Source organism: Poecilia formosa, unplaced genomic scaffold, assembly GCF_000485575.1.
Source record: "Poecilia formosa unplaced genomic scaffold, Poecilia_formosa-5.1.2 Scaffold7, whole genome shotgun sequence".
Lineage (NCBI taxonomy): Eukaryota > Metazoa > Chordata > Actinopteri > Cyprinodontiformes > Poeciliidae > Poecilia > Poecilia formosa.
Window position 1 is genome coordinate 3,482,393 of NW_006799946.1, and position 20,928 is coordinate 3,503,320.

At 37.9% G+C, this 20,928-nt stretch overlaps 2 protein-coding genes across 2 annotated transcripts; both read left to right on the top strand.

The window, feature by feature from the left end:
• The first annotated feature begins 1,805 nt into the window (after positions 1-1,805).
• LOC107833145 (interferon a3-like) lies at positions 1,806-3,738 on the top strand. Its single transcript, XM_016661585.1, has 5 exons — positions 1,806-2,141; positions 2,232-2,315; positions 2,409-2,558; positions 2,681-2,767; positions 3,600-3,738. The coding sequence occupies exons 1-5, from the start codon at positions 2,010-2,012 to the stop codon at positions 3,696-3,698; spliced, it is 552 nt and encodes a 183-aa protein (XP_016517071.1). The 5' UTR covers positions 1,806-2,009; the 3' UTR covers positions 3,699-3,738.
• Positions 3,739-5,852: 2,114 nt separating this feature from the next.
• Positions 5,853-19,964, top strand: plekhm1 (pleckstrin homology domain containing, family M (with RUN domain) member 1). The gene is made up of 12 exons (XM_016681750.1): positions 5,853-6,066; positions 6,804-6,892; positions 9,848-10,089; positions 10,235-10,891; positions 11,567-12,065; positions 13,377-13,515; positions 15,919-16,893; positions 17,122-17,267; positions 17,893-18,086; positions 18,253-18,316; positions 18,411-18,568; positions 18,744-19,964. The coding sequence occupies exons 2-12, from the start codon at positions 6,839-6,841 to the stop codon at positions 18,856-18,858; spliced, it is 3,243 nt and encodes a 1,080-aa protein (XP_016537236.1). The 5' UTR covers positions 5,853-6,066; positions 6,804-6,838; the 3' UTR covers positions 18,859-19,964.
• The last annotated feature ends 964 nt before the right edge of the window (positions 19,965-20,928 follow it).

Genomic DNA, 20,928 nt, shown 5'->3' on the forward strand with positions numbered 1-20,928 from the left:
CCATCCACCTGCAGCTCAGCGCGGAGCATGCGCAGAACAGACCGAGAAACACACAAGCGATGAAAATCCTGCTCTGCATCTTGATTTTGTCCTTTAACTAAACAATAAAGCTTCTTTGTATACGAACTCGGATGTCTCCTGGTGTTGTTGTGTTGAAGCAGAGCCGCAGCGGAGCATTTAAGCCACAGCGAAGAGATTTCGCTTTCTTAATGTTTGATCAAACCGTCGTCCTGCGGTTTTCAGGTGAATTCGGCCGATTTCAGTTTTGAAGAATGTAGATAATAATAATAATAATAATAATAATAATAATAATAATAATAATAATAATAATAATAATAATAATAATAATAAACATTATTATTAAAGTTGTTTTTCTCGCCTCGTCCCGACCTCGCTTTCAGATGCACATGGAGGAAATTTGACTAAATAGTCACAACATGTATTTATATTCTACAATACAAGACAGGGGGGGAGGGGGAATACTAATTGAATAATTAACAAACGAAGTCTTTAGTTTTTTGATCTTACAAAGTAGTGTGTCTTGTGCTTTTGTTGAATGATATCTGTTGGGTAAAGTCTATTATTTGTTTTCTTGGTTAACGTTAGTTGATTTAACCTTTTGGCTATACTAAGGAGCTTATGCTCAATAATGGTATTAGTGAGAGATAGACAAGTTTAAATTTAATTATGAATAACTGTGAACAACATGCCCACAGCCGCGTGTTCCAGCTAAAACAAAGATGAAATATCACAGTGAGCGTCAGAGCCGCTTTCAGTTTCTCTCCAACTTTCCCTGTTTCGCTGCTATCAGTTCATTCACATTGAGGAACTGATGCAATTCAAACAACTCCTAGACATCTACTATGTTGTCATTCATTCCGAAATCGGTTATCTAACTCAAGTCAAGTTTATTTGTACAGCACATTTCAGCAACAAGGCAGTTCAAAGTGCGTTATCATAAAAACATAATGCAGCAACAAATTAGGCAAATGTCGTCATCAAAGTCAATCATTAAGCAAATACAAATCAAATATGTTGACCAACATTCTGCTTAGTACTAATCAAAGGCAGCTCTCAACATTTTCAGCCTTGATTTAAAATAATTCAGTTTGAAAATGACATATACCGTGTTTTTTTTTTTTTTACACATTTACTTATCTAATCTATACTTCATTTTCTCCAGGGTGCCTATTCTGGTGAGGCAGATAAATATTTTTTAGATGTAAAAGGTAGACTCAACAACCAAGAAAACAAAAACAACTAGTTTTAAATATTTCTACTGGGGGAAAAAAAGGAAACAAAACAATACAGACGCATAATCAAAGAAAGTTCAGACATTTTCACTGCAGGTGCTAATGCAAGGAAGGTGCAAGGAACTGACAGTACGAAATGTCCTGCAGCACCTGATCAATATACGGGTTCGAAACGTACTAAACAGTTCGTTATTTCCCACCGGTGTCAATTTTGTTCGTCTCTCTGTTTCTTACCTGAGCCCGAGTTTGGATCAGCTAACTCTTTTATCTTATACAGGAAACGTCATTCCGTACCTTAGAAATTAGTATCTAAATAGTTGTTTTTAATGGATATTGAGTAAATTCAAGAAGTGTGGTCTGTTATCATTCTAATGGACGTATAAGCATGCCTTATGCCATGATGACCCTGAGGATAAATGTATTTCAATAAAAGTCACCACGTTCATCTTGTTTTGAAATGTCCACTGCTGCTTTTGTGGTCTGAAATGTTTAAATTATTTCAGATCATAGCATGATTATTTCACTCCTTCACTCGGATTTACACACCACCTCACGAGCTAAACAATGTTCGTTTTCTACCTGCATGAAAGCCGCTCTCCGCCGCTGGCTTTTCCCCGCAGGTGTGTCCGGAAAGCGAAATCTCTTCGCTCTGGTTTAAATGCTCCGCTGCGGCTCTGCTTCAACACAACAACACCAGGAGACATCCGAGTTCGTATACAAAGAAGCTTTATTGTTTAGTTAAAGGACAAAATCAAGATGCAGAGCAGGATTTTCATCGCTTGTGTGTTTCTCGGTCTGTTCTGCGCATGCTCCGCGCTGAGCTGCAGGTGGATGGAGCACAGATTCAGACCGTACAGCGGAAACTCTTTGGATCTGCTGGATGTGATGGTAAGAGACCATATTTTGAGACTTTTTGAAGTTCATCTAATAGGTAAAAATTTGTTTAATGTCTGACGTGTGTGTCTGTGTGTGCTGCAGGCGAAAAACATGACTAACAGCACTGATGGAGAGAACACTGTGCCCTTCCCTGATCATCTGTACAGCCAGGCATCCAAAGCATCAGTAAGTCCTCTACAGCTTATGATTTATTGTAGATGAGACAGCAATGATTCTTTCAGTCATCTCACAGTTTTCCTGTTCTTCCTCTTGTTCCAGGCTGAAGGTAAACTTTCCTTCGCAGTTCACATCCTGAAGGAGGTTTCTGCCCTGTTTGAGGAAGATCAAAGCTCTGCATCATGGCAGGAGGTCACAGTGGAGAACTTTCTCAATGTCGTCAACAAACAGGCTGATGAACTTCACTCATGTGTAAGTTCACCTCGATACAGATTGGATATGTTTCATAACAATTTAATGTAAACACATCTCACAACAAATTTACAAAACATAATCTATAAACCTGACTTTTTTTCTCTCTCTAATTATTTCAGATTAAAGGCCATAGCCACATGAAGAAGAGAAACACCAAGCTGCACTTGTATTTCAAGAGGTTATCCAATGAAATCCTGGCGAAAATGGTCAGTACAAATTACTTTTCTGCTGCAGTTTCTAAACTGCATAATGTAATAATCTCATCTCCAGGATTAGAGGACTTATGTCTCAGCGAAATCTAGAGAAACTCATCCATGCGTTTATCTTTAGCCACATTGATTACTGCAACAGCATTTTCACAGGTCTGCCCAACAAATCAATCGAACAGCTGTAGCTGGTCCAGAACGCTGCTGCTCGCGTTCTCACTAAAACCAGGGAGATAGAGCACATGACACCAGTTTTAAAGTCCCTACACTGGCTCCCTGTAGCTCAAAGAATAGACTTTACAATACTGTTGTTGGTTTATAAATCACTGAACGGCTTAGCACCACAATAAATTGTTGTACCAACCTTCCAGACCCTTCAGGTCTTCTGGTTCTGGTTCTGGTTCTGCTGTGCATCACCAGAACCAGAACCAAACGTGGAGAAGCAGCATTCAGCTTCTGTGCACCACAAATGTGGAACAAACATCCAGAAAACTGTAAAACTGCTGAAACACTGAGTGCCTTTAAATCTCAACTAAAAACCTGTTTAGAGTTGTATTTGAAACTTAATCAATTACGAATTTAATGATGGCATTTGACTTAATATAATGTTTTCATTGTTGATTCAATGTTGCATGATTTTGTGTTTTTGTTTATGATGTGAAGCACTTTGAACAGCCTTGCTGCTGAAATGTGCTATACAAATTGATTGATTGATTGATTGATTGATTGATTGATTGATTGATTGATTGATTGATTGATTGATTGATTGATTGATCGATTGCCTGACTGATTGATTGATTGAATAATAATGATAACACTGTTGTGTCTTCAGGACCACAGTGCTGACGCCTGGGAGCTGATCAGGAGGGAAGTCAAAGTTTGTCTAATCAAAGCAGACCTCCTGGTTTCCTCTCTGCTCCCCTCCAACTAAAATATTGAACATGGATGTCACATGAATTATTTATTTATTTATTTATTTATTTCAAAATTATCATGTGTTTTAGAACTACTGATTGTGAAGACACTGATATTTATCATTATTTGTGCAGTTTCTTTATTTTTATTTTATTTCTCTCATCTTTGCTTTGTATTATTCCCTTTCATAATAACTTTTATTTATTTATTTATTTATTTATTTATTTATTTATTTATTTATTCATTCATTCATTTATTTATTAACTATGTTAGCTATGTTGGCATTTTATGTATTTCCATTTGTTTTGAAATCATTGTAAATCAATTGAAATCTATCATAATGCACTGTTATAAACATGTAAAAAAAATAATAAAATGATCTCATAGTCAAGTAAATGTGTTCTCAGCTTAAAAATGACTTTGTAAACCATTTACCACAAAACGTTTTCGAAATGTGCAGTGACATGACTTGCAAAACCAATGACTTGCAACCAAAACTTAAACGCATTATGTTAGGATTTTTTTTTTTTTTAGACAGACTATGACATGATTCGAAGTGGTAGAAAAATAATACCTTAATATAATTTATATAGAGATTAAATACAGTAAAATGTTCTTTAATTGGGCTTTATTGATATCATGTTGTCAAAATACCTGCGACTTTTTTATCATTTGTTGGTGTTTGACATTCAGGTCTTCCTTTAGCTTAGGTGAGTGTCTAAGAAATTTCTGCAATAAGGACACCACAGTCAATTGTTAATTAATTTATCCAAATAATATTTATGTTATCCTAATTTTGATCGATCAGAAGATAATTCGTGGATATTTAGCGCACGTGTCACACAATTTGGGTTAACACCGGAAGCTCATGTTACCAATATGAAAGGGATGAGCCCGCATTTATGAGCCTGATAACGTTGCACTTCCAACTTGCCGCTGCAAAGAATGCGCGATGAGAAGGAATTTGGAAAAACAAATGTTTGACACTGTTTTGATGTTGGTCAATCATATTTGCTTGTAAACATGACGGCAAAATTCTGACAAATTTGGGTAGCATATTGCACCCGAACATTAATGTAACTAAAATGTTGATTCACTGTTGTTTTGATCATCCAGGAGGGCTAATGATAATTTTATATAAATTTTATTATGAATGAATGTGTCACATTTGAATGAGTTAGTGATATTATTAGACGTATAATTTTAGAAAGTTTCCATTTGATCCATTTAAGGTCTTATTCTACTTTAGTTAGCTTAGTGACATCTCTAATGCTAAAGTCAAATGAGTTGATCGTGTTAATCCGGAGACACCTGTTGTCAACCTCGTTTTGGTTTATATGATATTTCTAATGTCACACAAACTTACTTTGGAAGTAGTTTAAACGTAATTTTCAACATTTTTGGGTTCTTGTTTAGCAAACAGTAATATACCAAAGTCAAACTTATAGCTAGTCTATTGTAGTTATTATCTAATTAACCCCTATCTAACTGACGATAAATTAATTCCTCTATCATCATTACACCTAATTATTATTTAATAAGCTCACGTTCATTAATTTAACTAACTTCTTGTGTTTATATAAACAGTATGTTATTATGTTAGATATTTATACTTGATAAAAAGCAATGATGATTTAATTCATTATTAATGCTAGATTAATTTAGGTCACCGAGTGTAAGTAAAACTAAAATTAGTTTTGCCTGTCACAGAACATACAGTTCTCGTCAACCCCATAGAACAACGCAGCTCAGGTGAGTCGTTTAGGTGTCACTCGTAAGGTTCCATTATCTTTCAAAAGTAACGTTTTCGTTTGCGTAGTCGCTTCTAATATAGTTCAATTTCCTCGTGCATTTAAAAAAAAATAGACGTTTATTTAGCTATCTTTAAGCAGCAAAGCTCGGAGGATAGGTTTGTTAAACTAACCACGAGTTTATGGGTTGATAGTGACATTGAAATGTTTACATGGAAGGGTGATGATAAAGACATAAAATTCGATTTCCACCACAGAAATCCGTACAAATCTATTTGTGTATTTTACCATAGAAGATAGATATGTTTAAAATGTTTCTAAAATGTAAATGTTGCTCTAGTGCTGAGCACTCAGGTTTACTCCTTTTAGGAAGTTCATGAAGGCATCAGAGATCGTTTGACTTCCCATGATGCATCGGTTTTCAGTTAGACGGCAACAGGAGGAGGAGTCCCTTGTGTTTGAGGGTCTGTGTTTTTCTGTGTTGTAGTGCTTTTACAGAAAACTATGAAAAACAACTGTACTGACTGAGATTCGTTTAGTTACATGATGTCCTTTCAGTGAGTTTACATCAAGTTCCCGAAGAATACCGACGTGTTTTTGGGAGTCTGGAGAGAGGTTAGCCAAACTGTTTCGGTAAGTTAGCCAACCGATGTGCTAATTTAACGCTGGTTTGCAGCTCTAAAGTCGCTTGTAGGTTACAGTTAGGACAAAGTCCTTTATATGTTGGCCAAGGATTAGACAGAGTATTTTAGTGTTCTGTGGGTTTAGTATGCGATTTTATGTGTCTTGTTGATAGGCATGAAGTCACATAGCTGAACACAGATAATGTAGTGCCAGTGTAAACAAGCTTTCATATTATTTATTTTTTTAGGTCACTTTCTTGTTCTGCTGTTGTCTCATTAGTTGCCCTTTGGGATCGATAAACTATAGTTGAATTGAATTACACCTTTCTGTGTTTGCAATGTAGCTCAGACAATGTTTGCCTGGAAATTTAACTCGCTTGCTGTATTAAAACTCATTTTTTAATTTCGCAGAGGTCATTATTTGATTGAGGAAGTTATTTCTGAAGCTTCTGTAGCTACTTCCCTGCAGACAGACATCATCATTAATCAGTGCCTCACATGACTCAGTTACAAAGCGGTTACTCAAAAAGACCGTGAAACTCCAGCTATGCAAGAGTGCAGAGTCCCATGACAAGGAAACACAAATAATCTTCTGCCAGTAACAAGTGATTTTTTTTTTTTTAAAAAGGAAGAAAAGAAACTTGCTCTTCTTCTTTATTAAATTTGGATATCAGATGTACTTGAGACAGTTAGTGAACCACAGTTACTGTAAGTGAGTGTTTAGACTTAGTTTTTGTGTGTTTTAGGGTGCCATGTGAAAATAAACCTTCCCTTGACGTGCCATGCTTGCCACAGAGATGCCAGAAACACTACCAGAGGCCAAAGATGTCAAACAGGTAAAAATCAAAAAATATTTTCATATGCAGTCAAAAGTTTGTGTAAGTTAATGTCAGTGTTCCCTCACTTCTTCAAAAGCTGCTTCTTGTGAAGTGATTGTGACACTCAGGAAAACCTGTTGTAAATTTTGTTACTCTAATTATGTTCGAGAACATTCGGGAAGCCTTAAGAGGACTTCTCTCTCAGTATCACTTATTTGCTGTGTTATTATTACGCCGTTAACTTTATCAGGGTTTCTGGAATGTCTTAAATGTCTTGCAAAGTCTCGCATTTCAACCGATCTGTTACATTTTAAGTTGGTATATCTTTGCTTTTTTTTTTAAAAATTTCTTTTCCCCTTGATACTTTTTTAAGAAGTTATTATTTTTGAAATGTACTGGCAGCAGTCATTTGCTCAGTATGTTCCTGTGATGAATTAATATGGGTGCTTTCACGCTCTGATAAAACTATAATGATTCAGGACAAAGATATCGTGCTGCCTTAAATCGGGGCAACAACCAAACCTGTCAGAAGGAATTTGTCATCCGATGCTCAGCCTTTCTTACAAATCTACTAAATAAATTGTTTGCAAAAACTAGCTATATCCAATACAAGTTATTAAGTTATACAATTCACTTATTTTTGAGAATTCATGTTGGTTTTAAATTGAAATCACGATGGCCCTGTAAATATTTTAAAAAGATTTAAGTGTTATCTGAGACTTGCAGAAACACTGTTAAACATTACTGGGTGCAAAGTTGACAACTAACGAATGCTGCAAAAGTACATTATAAGAAATGTAAGAGCAGACTTTGATTAGTCAATAATTCTTAGAATGAACTCATATTGTCAATACAGTGTATGACTACTATAACATACAGATAGTTCACTTTTTATCCACTAGCAGCACCATGTGCTTCCTGCTTATAGCTTTCACAGAACTGCTTACCTAACTGGGCCGCTATGTAGTTTTCAGCAGATATGCATTGATCTGACTTCATGATACAACTGCTAGCTTATCTTGATTTCTCTGTAAGAACGGGTAATACAAACATTTTTTTATATTTTTTGCTGTTTTCTTGATAAATGAAGGGATGAGCTGACTTTGCATTACAGGTATTGTGGCAAAAATAAAATAAGGATTTCTCAAATACAACCAAAAATGACAGGGCTGTCTCTGATATATATTGATACAGTGAAACCCTCCAGGTTCTAGAACAGAGGTTTCTGTACTTATGAAACCCAACTGAAAGATTTACTTTATACCTGGTCATTTGATAGATTAAACTATAGCTCACTAAATTTTTTTTCATATCTTTTTTTTTTTTTCCAAAGATGTCAAACGCAAGTAAAATCTCTGATTTGACTCCTAGGTGTTAGTTTGTTAAGCCATTTATTCACTGTTACTTTACAGGAACCTTAAATTAGCAGTTGTTTTTTCTGAAGATCAGAAGTGATGCTTGCGTGAGATAGCAGGAAGCATACATAACTCTGTGGTTAAGCTGGGTTTTAGTATTACTTCTACTTAGTTGTATACACGGTGCTTCATGAAACATATTCACTTCAACAGCAAACATTTTCTTAAAATGTTCCAATTTGGCAAATTTCTGCATATTTATTGCTTTGTAAATATTTGACCTTTTTCTGGATTTCTGCTTTTGAAATGCTCCACATATGTCTGTGTCAGAAGTATTGTCTTTACCTGTACGATCCATGTTGAACTTCCCAATGTTATGTTTCCCTGGCATAAAGTTTTGATTGACCAACAGGCTCACGCTGATCTTTTGTGAGAAAGAAAACCTCTTTGGTTTTATTTTAGCTGTCGGAAGGGAACTGAGTAAAAGCGACAGTTCTCACTTGTTGAAGACGTTATTCAGCTTTGAAGAATTTATTGTGATGGGCATTTGTTATTTATATAGGAATAAGTCAATTGTATTTCTGTAAATCGGCTTCAGTACAATGATATTATTTTGACATCAGTGTGAAAATTTTATAATTCTGCTCTTGCTACCTGTCATATGTGGGAGCGTATGCAGATATTTCACTGTGTGGCTTAAAAACATGATAATGATCTATTAAAGAAGGAAGTTGCAATATTATCTTTAAAGCAGCTTCAGTCCGTTAGTGTCTTATACAGTTGTGCAGATGCATCAGTTTTAGTTTCTTTTCTTTATTAGGTTAATCATAATAGCATAACGTACTGTTTTTTTGTTTTTTTTTTGTTTACCTCTTTACGAAGCATACAAAAAGAGTAATGTATTATATTGGTATGTCTTTCCAATATAATACATTATATTATGTATAATATAATGTATTATACATAATACATGTATAATACATGTATATTATACATGTATTATACATGTATTATACATGTATAAAGTCACTGACTTCAAAGTCAGTGACTTTGAAGTCAGTCACTGACTTCAAAGTATCCAACTTAACTGATGCAGCTTTAATCAGAGGTATTCTCTCTCTCTCTTTCAATATTTTGATCTACTTTATGATGGTCTACCTCATTAAATCCCCCCAAAAATACTTGCAGCTAGATGACTAAAATGTTGAAGCCGTATGAATACTTTTGCAAGACGTATGTTTTGAAATAACAAACGGAAATAAAGTGTTCTTTTAAGAGCAGCAGGAAGCCTCTGCAGTGCTCAGAGGGAAAAGCTGTCACCGATTTCAGTGTTGCTCAAAAGAATCAGCTTTTTCCACAAAGTGTTGCGCAACATTGCTTTGGATTTTATATTGCAGTGATCTCCTTCCTTCCATGTCAGCTGAGACATATGGTGTTAGATAACCTGTGGCCCGGATTTCATAAGAATACAGCTTTGACGACAAACTCTAACCCAGAGTACAGTTCTGTGCAAAGGCTGTAAAGCAACCTGCCTCTCATCAGCTCTGTTTGTTATTTTGATTTTATTTGAGGGGGGGGAAAAAGTTGATGTTTCTGTCCGTTCTATTTTCTCACCCAGATCAAAGACAAGTTGGCCCAGTCTCTTAAAGCCCTCCAGAAACGGTACGTGACATCAGACGCCGTGGTTACCAGCGAAGACGAGGATGCTAACCTCCTTTGCTCCGCTCTGGAGGCCATTTTCATCCATGGGATCAAGAGCAAGTATATCCGCTCCGAAGCCGGAGGCCGGAATAGGAAGGGTGACCGGGGAGTTCTCCCACAGCCTTATTTCTGGAGCCTCCTCAAGACGGTCACCCACCGGTAAGCAGAAATGGAGAAGTAAATCATTCATAACTGAATGTGAAAACACTAAACGCTAAGATTCATTTATTGAAAAAAAAAAAAACCCAATTGCTATCTGTAAAATTCTTAAATTTGTTTAAAAAAAAAAAAAAACTAATTGCAGTGACGTGATCACGGAGCTGGAGAAGATCAGCTACCTCGGCACAGACGTGGGCCGCTGCAGAGCGTGGCTGCGACTGGCCCTGAACCACGGCCTTCTAGAGTGCTACCTCGCGTCTCTGTTTCGGGAGGACTCCAAGCTGCTCGCTCACTATCAACCCAGTGCCTTGCTCCTGAATGCAGAGGAGCGAGAAGTTCTGCTCAGCTACCTCCAGGGTCTGGCCTCACTCACATTCAACCTGTCCTACAAATCCTCTGTCCTTAACGAATGGACCACCACGCCTCTGGCTCTGGCGGGACTCTGCCCACTGTCCCAGGCGGACGCGCTCAATGGCGCAAGCCAGCTCGCCCCGAAGCCCCCGCGCAAGGAATCGTGGGACACTGCGTCTCAGTCGTCGGGTTCATCAGATGCAATGGATGTGCAGAGAGTCTACCCGACTCCTCCGCCTGGCGGAGGGGTTTTGCAAGGAGAAAAGGCGGTGCTGTATTCATCTAATTTGAGTCTGGACACCACAGGGTCCTCCCAGCTCTCCTCCAGCTTGAGCTCCGACAGCTACCTGCAGGGACAGGACCCCCGCAGCCTGAACGGAGAGCAGTGGTCTTCAGGCGACTTGGACGCCCCCATTATTGTCAGAAACTACACCAAAAGGCCGCAGAAAGAGTATGTTTGGTTTGCTATTCTTTGGTTATGTGGAAGGATGAGGCTTGGGGAGGGATTTAACAGGAAGAGTGGAAGTTTTACCTATTTTGATAAAAAAAAATTTTTGGAATGGCAAAACTAAAAGGAGCAGCAGTTATCTAAATAAATCAAACATTTGTAGTGTTTACACAACACTGTTTAAAACGTCTGTTCTTCTGCAATGATGTGAGACTATCATAAATCATTTTAATGCAATTCTTAAGTAATATTTTAAGCAACAAAACTACCAAGCTAAATGTTATGAAACCTTATTGAGTTGTGGAAGGTGATTAGAGGAAAACTTGCGGGTGAGGTGGAACTTAACCGACCTCGTTTTTTGGATTGGTTGAATATTCAACAATAATTATTTTTATATGCAACTTCCTCAATCAAATACAGAGATATGATAAATACTGTAATTTAATACAACATGCATGAAGGGTTCCCTAAAACAATACACAGAAACATGGATGACTTCAGTCTGATACAAATAAGTATCAGATTGATTGTATCAGATCACTATTTCCAGGCTACTCATTCCATATATATTCTAACTTTCATTCCATATAGTCAAACTTGTGACAATATTGACAGTCTACATACAAAATTATATCCTAAATGTTATCTCAACCTGCCCTGACTTGTGTATTTTTTCAGTGTGCAGTCTGATTTCCAAGAGAGTGGACAGTGCAGTCAGGACTCGATGCGTGAAGACTCGTTCGTTTCCAGCACCGGAGGCGAACTTTTCTCGGAGAACACAACGTTCAGCGGCTCAGACAGCGAGAACCAGAGTCAGGATTTGTCAGCACAAGACCCTGAAGAAGAACAACTCCAAAATCCTGACCCAGAGCCACCTCCACCCTCTGATCAGATGCCTTCCTGTGATGAACAACTTGATGTCCAAGCAGCACATGAAATGTGCGGTAGTTCCTCTTCCGAATTATGCTCCGACACAGCTGTGATCTCCTCGGTTATTGAACCTACTGAGCCTGTGGAGGAAGAACATGTGGCTGTTGTTCCGAAGAGCGCAGAGCCAGTTGAGGAAATGAAGCAAACTGGTGCTTCAGAGAAGAGAAGCTCCGAGTCCCAAGCACGCAAAGGCTCACAGCGCTCAACGAGCATCATCAGCAGGAAACTGTCTACAGATTCAATCTCAGTAAGTAAATAAAAAAAACACAAATTACTCTGATAAGAATCACAGATAAAGTAAAGCTATAAACATCAAGTCTCTCTTTAAAATCTGCACAGTTAAATCATGTGTATTTTATATAAATGTATATATACACACGCACATACATACATTTATTGTTATTTTGAGTTGCTTTTCATTATAAACGTATTTTAACATAATTATTTCACAGGATGAAAGCAGTGCCACAAACATAATTTTGACATGCATTATTTAGCATTGGACATTATCATGATTAATAATGGATTATTTTATTTTAAGGGAATAGAGTGATTAAGCTTAATAATCATGTTTTGTGAATCCTCTGTACCTGCAGGTGGTTTTATATGAACAGAAAGATAAACCGTTGGTTCGGAACATGAGAAATGCATCACTTTTTTCAGAAACTAGCATTGATGCTCTTAGTACTTAAAAAAAATAAAATAAAACTAAGTGTTATTTTGCCTATATAAGAAATTCTAGCAGGTCATTTGAATCAGAAAGGAAAGCACAGTGTCTTTGGAAATGAAAAGATCAGGTGCAAGAGTTGTTTCACGTTACTAACTATCAATTCAGATGGATCCGTGTTCAAGTATCACAGCTTTAATGAATTTAAACTAACTGAAAATAAGGTTTGTTACACAGTTGGTTTATGAGGAAATGGCAAACAGGATGTTTGACTGTAATTTCTGGAATGTCAGTGTCTCATGGTGGAAAAACTCAAAATAGCTCCTTAAAAAACACGGAAAATGTTGGTTCTGGCTCTAGAAGATTATGAATCGTCTCACTAGCCTTAGTCTGTTGGCCAAAAAAAATTCCCCCCTAAAAACCTTCCTGTTGCTGACAAAGACCATAAAAGTCTCAGTCGGTGTGCCATCGCCGTGCTGATCAGAAATGAAACTTCTTCTGCGGCAGGACAGAAACTTACTCTGTTGCACACTAGAGTAAGTACTGTAAAAGTCTCAACCCTTTATTTTAAGTTAACTTGAGATTTCCAAACAGAGACGACTGCAAGACGTGTTGTAACATCTTCCATGAAACAGAGAAGTTGTGCTTTTGTTGTTCCACCTTGGCAGTTCTGCCAGAGTTAGTCAAATATTGTTGGTCCTTTGCACTTTGTCAAAGTTTCATACACAAACCTCAGACACATGATTTAACAGGAACAAATTTCACAGCGGTTTGCTCAAATGTCAGTCCTGATGTTTTCTTCACATGATCCTGAGTGGGTGATTGTTTTTCAGATAGCTGTGGGGACGTTGCAGTTTTGTAACTCGGAATAAAAATAGTTTGTTTTTGCAGCATTCGCGGTCTTGGATTTCTGAGGATGACATCTACAAGCCTGACCTGGTAGTGGTGCCTGATAATGAGGAGGTGTCTCCCACAGCTCACCTGAAGGCTTCCCAGTCTCCTCCCAGTGTCGTCCATCGCAGAGAAATAGGTATTTCCCACAGTTTTTAGTAACTGAAACCCCAAAGGTCACAAACATATCAGCACCTCTACAATCAGGACCCATTTTTAACAAAACACCAATCGGTCACTAAGCTACTAGAAATACTGTGTATTGTCCACTTTTCCCATTGGAAAACATAGAAAGCTTTGCAGAAGTCTTCCTAAACCTTCAACTTCTGAAATGCATTTCCATGTTACATGTTGCTAAAACTGGTGAGGTGAAATGTTGGTGTCTAGATGTGCAATCTGATAGAGACATACCCCAAAAGACTCTAAATGCAGTGAAATGGATCAATCTATAAAGTATTTACTCAGAAGGCAGAATACAAATGCAGACAACACTTTACTTGGTTTTATTTCATAAAACAGTTTTAAAACCATATGTTCCTTCCAGTTCCCAATTAAGCACTACTTTTTGTTGGTCTGTTACATAGAATCCCATTTAAAACTATTTGTGCACCTTGATAACATGCAGTATGCATTTGAAAGGGATTCTACATACAGTACCTGAATTAAAGAACTTCTGTATTGTTTAGCTTTCTTGTCAGAAGTGAAATATAGGCATCCAGATTTATCAAAAGAAACTGGTTAACGTTTCCTTAAAACTACTGTATTTTTTTGTGGCATATTAAACATCATGGCAGGTTGTGACAGATTTTGGAGTTATGGGACTTTAGTTAAAGGGGAAAAAAAATCTATGAAAATACAAAGAAGTTTGAAATGGCTTCATTAAGCCTGAAAAACCACTGGTCATATATAGATTTCAAGAATGTCTGAAACAAGCTTGAAAAACTTTGGTATGACTCAGGAATGTTGCGCAGCTTTCTTATCGAATTAAAAACACAAGAGCCCAGTTTAACAAGCTTACGTACGGATCCGTTTATTCATAGCCACTTTCTGATCAACACACACCTACCTGTGTGTTAGGTCACACCTACCTGACTCAAATGCCGTGTTCATGTCTTTTTCAAATTAAGTGTGGCTAAGACAAACGGAGTGTCATCAACTATAAATGAAAGATTCCAAAAAACTTTTCATTGTCAAAAGTATTTATTGTTATATAACAAACTTCAGTTGCATTTCTCTTTTGGAAATTATTTGGGGTGTTTGTAATTATGGCACTGACATATAGCCAAATAAATGTACATATATTAAAGTTTAGATTTATTTATTTTTTTTAATCAGTGTGAAATTATTTAATTATAACAAAAGAGAGACACATTTTTAACACATCTTTACCAAGTGTACTAATAAAAGTGGATGGAGCTGTTTATATTTTTTTGTCACTCCAACAAAAGCGCAAAGAAAGCAAACAGGAATGGAATCTGTGGAATGACATTACAGTCAAACCCTGAACTAAAATTGTCCAACATGTAAATTCCATTTGGCCTTATGCCGTAAAGCAGCCTTTGTTTGGTAATCTCAGGGAGCGGACACATTCCAATGACATATTATGAGAGTTTTTTGTTGCGAGACGTCACCTGTGTGAGTCGGCTGCACATTCAGTTGAAAAAAATGAAGTCCGAGGAATCGGCTGACCTTTTCTAGTCGTTCTCCGTGAGGTTAACAGAGGTGGCTGATGTCTAGAAATTTTGCTGCTGTGTTTCCACAAAATGTTCTTACCGCTCTGTCATCTTTTTAGTGAAGTGCACCCGTCCCACAACATGGCACCACCATTCCTGTACTTCTGTCTTTTCCCTCCAAATATACCGACGACTATAGTGGTGAAAAAGTTCAGTTTTGCTTTCATCAGATCACAGGACATGTCCAGGATTTCGTTTACTGATGACAACACCTTCTTATCTGCTTCTCCCAGCATATATTCAAGATTTTTGGATTTTGCACTTGGGTTGATTGCACACACTTAAAAACTCTCAGGGAAACAGAACCCATCTGCTTCTTGATCAGTTAGATGGCTGGGCATTTCCCACGGTGTTTATGTTTGCATGTGATTGAACAGGTGAACCTGAGACTTTCAGGAATCCGGAAATTGCATCCAAGGTTGACCAAAAGTTGTTGATCCCTTTGGACTTTCTCATGATGTCATATGTGGAAACGGTGTGTTTGACTACTATTTAAAGTCAAATGTGAAGCTATAGGAGACTTACAAAGCCATGAGACCATTTAGGCTTTCCAGAATTCTTTAAGGACAGTAATTTTGGTGCTTGGGAGATCTGACTTTGGAGAAAGTAATTCTGTAGTGGATTCTCATTATTCAGGGATTTAGCAAGTGGAAATACTTTCGGCAATTCTAACTAAATCTAAAGCAAGAACAAAAATTGTCTGATTTAATGTCACGCATCAAGAAAAAAAGTATGTTTTTTTGTGTTTTTTATACAGTGATTTCAGCAGTAAGTGTTGAGCCTCTTTTCTTTCTGTTTTTTTGTCGTAGGGCTTTCCAACCCCTTTCGAGGCCTGCTGAAGCTCGGTCACTTGGAGCGACGAGGCGCAGTGGGAATATGGCGCGACTACTACTGCGAACTCTCGCCCTTCGAATTCCGGATGTATCTGAATGCAGAAGATCGGGAATGTTTCGACAACTGCTCCCTTCTGCGGTGCGAAGACATTCGCATCCCGTCGTCGGATGGCCGATTCGAGTTGGCCTTCCCGGGGAAACGGCTTTACCTCCGAGCAGCCAATCAGGACGAGGCAGAGGATTGGGTGGAACGTATATGTGAGGCTGTGAACAAATGCCGACCAACGCCGCACAACGATGAGCACTGGGAAGTGTTGCAAGGATCTGGTGAAAATGGAGTGGATGAGCGTTCGGTTTCGTCTGCTTCCTCTGCTCTCTCAAGCCCCGAGCGACGCATGTCGTCCTCTGACTCGAGCGAGACGGCTCCTCCTGTCCAGGAGTTTGACTGGACTCGAACTACTGACTTAGAAACGGATGCTCTCAAAGAATCCGTTCTGTATCTCTCCACAGATTCTGAAGCCAGGACTTGGGCCCCTCTGGTTGTTTCCCTTTCTCTGGAGGCCCTGAAAGGCTTTCGGGTGCATGAGGAAAGGAAGGTGTTGAGGCTAAGCAATCCCATTGTTGAAATCAGGGATGTTGTTCCAGATGTGTCCTTGGGAGGACCAGCCTTTTTTAAAGTCCTGACGGTGAGAGAGACGCTAAGATTCAGAGCAGAGAATCCCGAGGAAGCTCGGTCCTGGAGGGTTTTGATCCGCGGAGCTTTGGACTCGTATTTGGAGAGCGGAGAGGATGTAATTTCTGAGGAACCTCCTCCAGTCTGGAGCACTGGAGTGAATGGTAAACTGCATAGACTGGTGCAACATAGACTGAAAGAAAATGGACAGCTTCTGGTACACCTCTACACAGTTCCATCAGAAAAGGGACTGGACGCTCAGAGCTTTAAATGCTCAGGTTTGTTTTTACGTTTGTACGTTTTGCTCGTTGCTTCTCATCTGGCTAAAAGGAAAAATCTTACATTTTTTCCCCCCTAAAAAGTAAAAGATTTCCCAATGTGATGTGAACTAGGCTGTGTGTTTAACAAAAACAAATGTAAACTACTGAGCATTATTGATGAAACCTTTGTGTGTTTGATTGGACAATGCCAATCATTTGAACGTGTTGTAACTGCATCATTCACAGGCTGCCATCAGCAGATTGGCCCGTCCCGAGGCAGAGCCCGGCTGTGTGAGTTTTCAGGCCAGTACCACTGTGAGGCCTGCCACAAGGGGGACACCACCATCATCCCGTCGCGCATGGTGCACAACTGGGATCTCACCCAGAGAGAGGTAGAAGAAAGTCATTCAGATCACTTTTTATACAGGGAAAGAGCCCCATCATAAATCTGATGAATTTGGCTTTTATTAAATGAAACATTTGTTTGTAAATTGTACTGTTAGATTTTATAAGTTGTAAAAAAGAAAAAACAAAACAATGAATTGTCTCATGTTATCTGATTTAACTTGGTGTTTTTTTTTTTTGTTTGTTTTTTTTTTACACATTTTTGTGTCAAGTGGTCATCGGCTACTGTGGTCGTTTTTTTGGGTGGGGTGCTGGTTTGTTAGTTCTCCAAACTACTTCTGCTTTGATCTTTTCTTTCCTTTTTTTATATACATATTTCTATTGAATAGAACTATTGTTAGCCGTCAGCCTGAACTGCGTTGAAAAGGGAAGAGATGGAAAACTTTACAAATCCTTTTTAAATAAAATGTCACTTAGAAAAGTTAAGAGGCAGAACTTTAAATGTCTCTGTAGTGGAGAGGTCAATAATTTAGATTTTATTTATTTATTTATTTATTTATTTTTGCGTCAAGCTCCCTCTGATGCTCTAAGGGCTTTACTGCATAGTCTGCCATGATGTATAAAATTGGTTCCCTCCCTAGAGTGTGTCTTTCACGGTTTTTCTCCGTTCAGGTGTCAAAGAAAGCTCTGCGTCTGTTGGCTCAGATAGAGCAGGAGCCTCTGATGAACCTGGAGCTGCTGAATCCAGATCTGATGAGTCATGCAGAATCCATGGCTCAGGCCCACAGCCTGCGAGAGAGGCTGCGCCTGCTGGGCGACTACCTGCTGACGTGCCGCAGCGGAGCCTGCAAAAAACTCCATGCCAAGTGTGTTTGCAAATCGATCAGGGCCTACTTTCACTCTGACCTGATTTTGGCATTTTATTTAGTGGTTTTCAGTCCAGTAAAATGTTAACTTGGACTTAATTCAGATATATGATCATTGTTTTTGCATTTTATTTTAATATTTACTTTATCTCCGTCTTGTTTCCAGAATGGGACAGCGAACTTACCTGTTGGAGTCAAGGGACCTGTACAGTGTTCTGGATTTAAGACAGGTACCGTTTTGTTTTATTTCTTTATCTTTTCATGTTTCTCCGCCCATCCGTAGCCCCAGCAGATCCGAAGGCGTGTATTTGCTCTGTGTTTCAGATTGCAGATGGCCAGTATGGAAACTTCCTGATTTCCCTGGTGCAGCAGGCCTCTAGTCACGTGCTGAACTGCGACCTGTGCACACAGCGAGGTTTCATTTGTCAGATATGCCACTCTAATGACATCCTCTTCCCCTTCCAGTTTGACAGCACCACCAGGTATATTATTAGACTTCTCCACAACTTCCTCCCTAACTTATCTGTGCTCTGAGTTAAATTGAGGGATTGCATGATTTGGGGTTTTCAGATCAAGTTCACCTGTTTTCCTGAGGGAGCGTAAATGCCCCTTTTAACTAAAATTGTTTTCAATGCTTTTCTTTTTTTTTTGATGCAGATGTAAAGATTGTAAAGCAGTGTTTCACCTTTTCTGCAAGACTGAAAAGAACTCTTGTCCTCGCTGTGAGCGAATGAAGAAATACCTGGAGAGAGATCTACAGGACTCCCATTGAACTATTTAATTGCCAACGGAAAAGAGAAGTTGACCTTTTATATGAAGTAACCTAAAGTGCAATTACGAGAACGACGAGCCTTCCCCAACCGACTAAACACTGACAAGAGATGCGATGAAGGGAACGCCGTGTTACAGTGACTAAAACTTTGCACTATTTAGAGGCCAACATACAGTATGGATGCAGCCAAATAATAACGACAAGTGAATTTGTTACTTCTACAAACACTGATTCAGTCACGGCATCAAAAGAAATGCAGGACAGAGGTGACGACACCTGCCACGAACAGTATCTAACACATTTGTACACTGTCACTGAGTCAAATTCACTTCTCTTAACTGTTATGCAACATGCTACTCTCCATTCAGTTTTTGTTCTGATATAATGCTCACTAGTGGGGATGAAATATTTGAAGCCATTAAAAAGCAGGACTTGAAATGATCTAATGATTTTAGTTGTGCCTTGTGTTTATTTTCAAGCTTGCCACTCTGATGACTCGATCATTTCCTGTTGATTTCAAGCTATCACAGGGCCAAAATGCAGAACAAAGCTGTTTGTATTGAACAGCAAGCATTAAATGTATTGTAATGATATAATTTAGCAAAATGTCTTAAATTTGAAACACAGAACTCTTCTTTACCATACGTTACTTAAATTTCGGAATTGTTTGATTTGGTGCTTAGACTCCCAATTAGATGAAATAAAGTAAATAAATGTACAAAAGATCTTGATTTGCATACATTTTGATTTATGACATTTAACATACTTGCACTTTATCAAAGTTGGATATTCCTCCAGAATGTAGCTGCAATATCTTTAGTTATATTTTACTGTGCAGACTTTTGTCTTTTTGTTTAGATTTTTTGTATATTCTAAATTTTTGCTACTTTGTTTCAATGTCTTCAGTGTGCTGAAATACTAGTAAACATGACTCAAAACTGCCAAGAACAAAAAAAAATAATAATTTTGATATATGCATAACATATCGCATTTAAGAGGAGCATGGAAAATACAGCAGTACTGTTTTTGACAGATTGTTCTTATTTTATGTCATGTGTGATGTATAAAAACGGCCATACTGAAATAAAAGTCTATTGCAATGAGAATTTGGGAATGCTCGTGTGCATTATGTGCTCATTAATTTGAGCCGGTACAACAATGCCGTGTCCATTGCCATGGAGATCTGAAGGAGCTGATTAAATGTTAATATTTTAAATGTGATGATTTAAATTAATGGTAACTGCAAAACTAATTTGCATTAACTAAGTAAATGCAATCTCAGTGAAGGTTTTATTTATTTGCAAAAATAAAATAATTTCAGCATTTATTTTTGCCCTTATTCATCCCTTATCTATACCCACTTGTCCTTGCAGGGGGGCTGGTGCCTATCTCCAGCTGTCACTGGGGGCCACACCCTGGACAGATTACCAGTCCATCAAAGGGCCAAAATTACATTCTTTATTACATAATTAAATATAATCAATATTGATAAACAAATGCATCCACATTAGCTAAATGTCTTAGAAAATTCATACAATCAAGCAATTAAAATTTTAAGTCGTTTGGTAAAGTCATATAATACTTTTTCTTTATCATGTAGGCAATTGTTTCTATGTTGAAATGAAAGATGACTAAAACTTAATTGTTGGATGTTAACTAAAAGCTGACTGGTTAACTGAAGCCTTCTGCTTGGCAAAGCTGACGTATTAAATTAGTTTATTAATGTATCACAGGCCCTGGCCGTGACCAAGAAACAGATACGTACTGATACGGTTTTATCTCTTTATGAATATGTTTTTTTTTTTTTATTACTTAAAATGCATTTTTGTATATACACGAAAATATAAATTCCACCAGTACATTTAGTAAAATTTCACAAAATGTATCACTTAAGACTTAGTTTGTTAGCATTCTCCTCCTCTCCTCTCCTCTCCTCTCCTCTCCTCTCCTCTCCTAGCGTTGATCTCAGGAACTTTGTAATTAACTCAAACTCAACAAGTGTTTACATCCATACTGTTGTTTGCAACGTTTCTCTAATTTCGGATTGCGTTATTATTTAAGAAGGCGAAC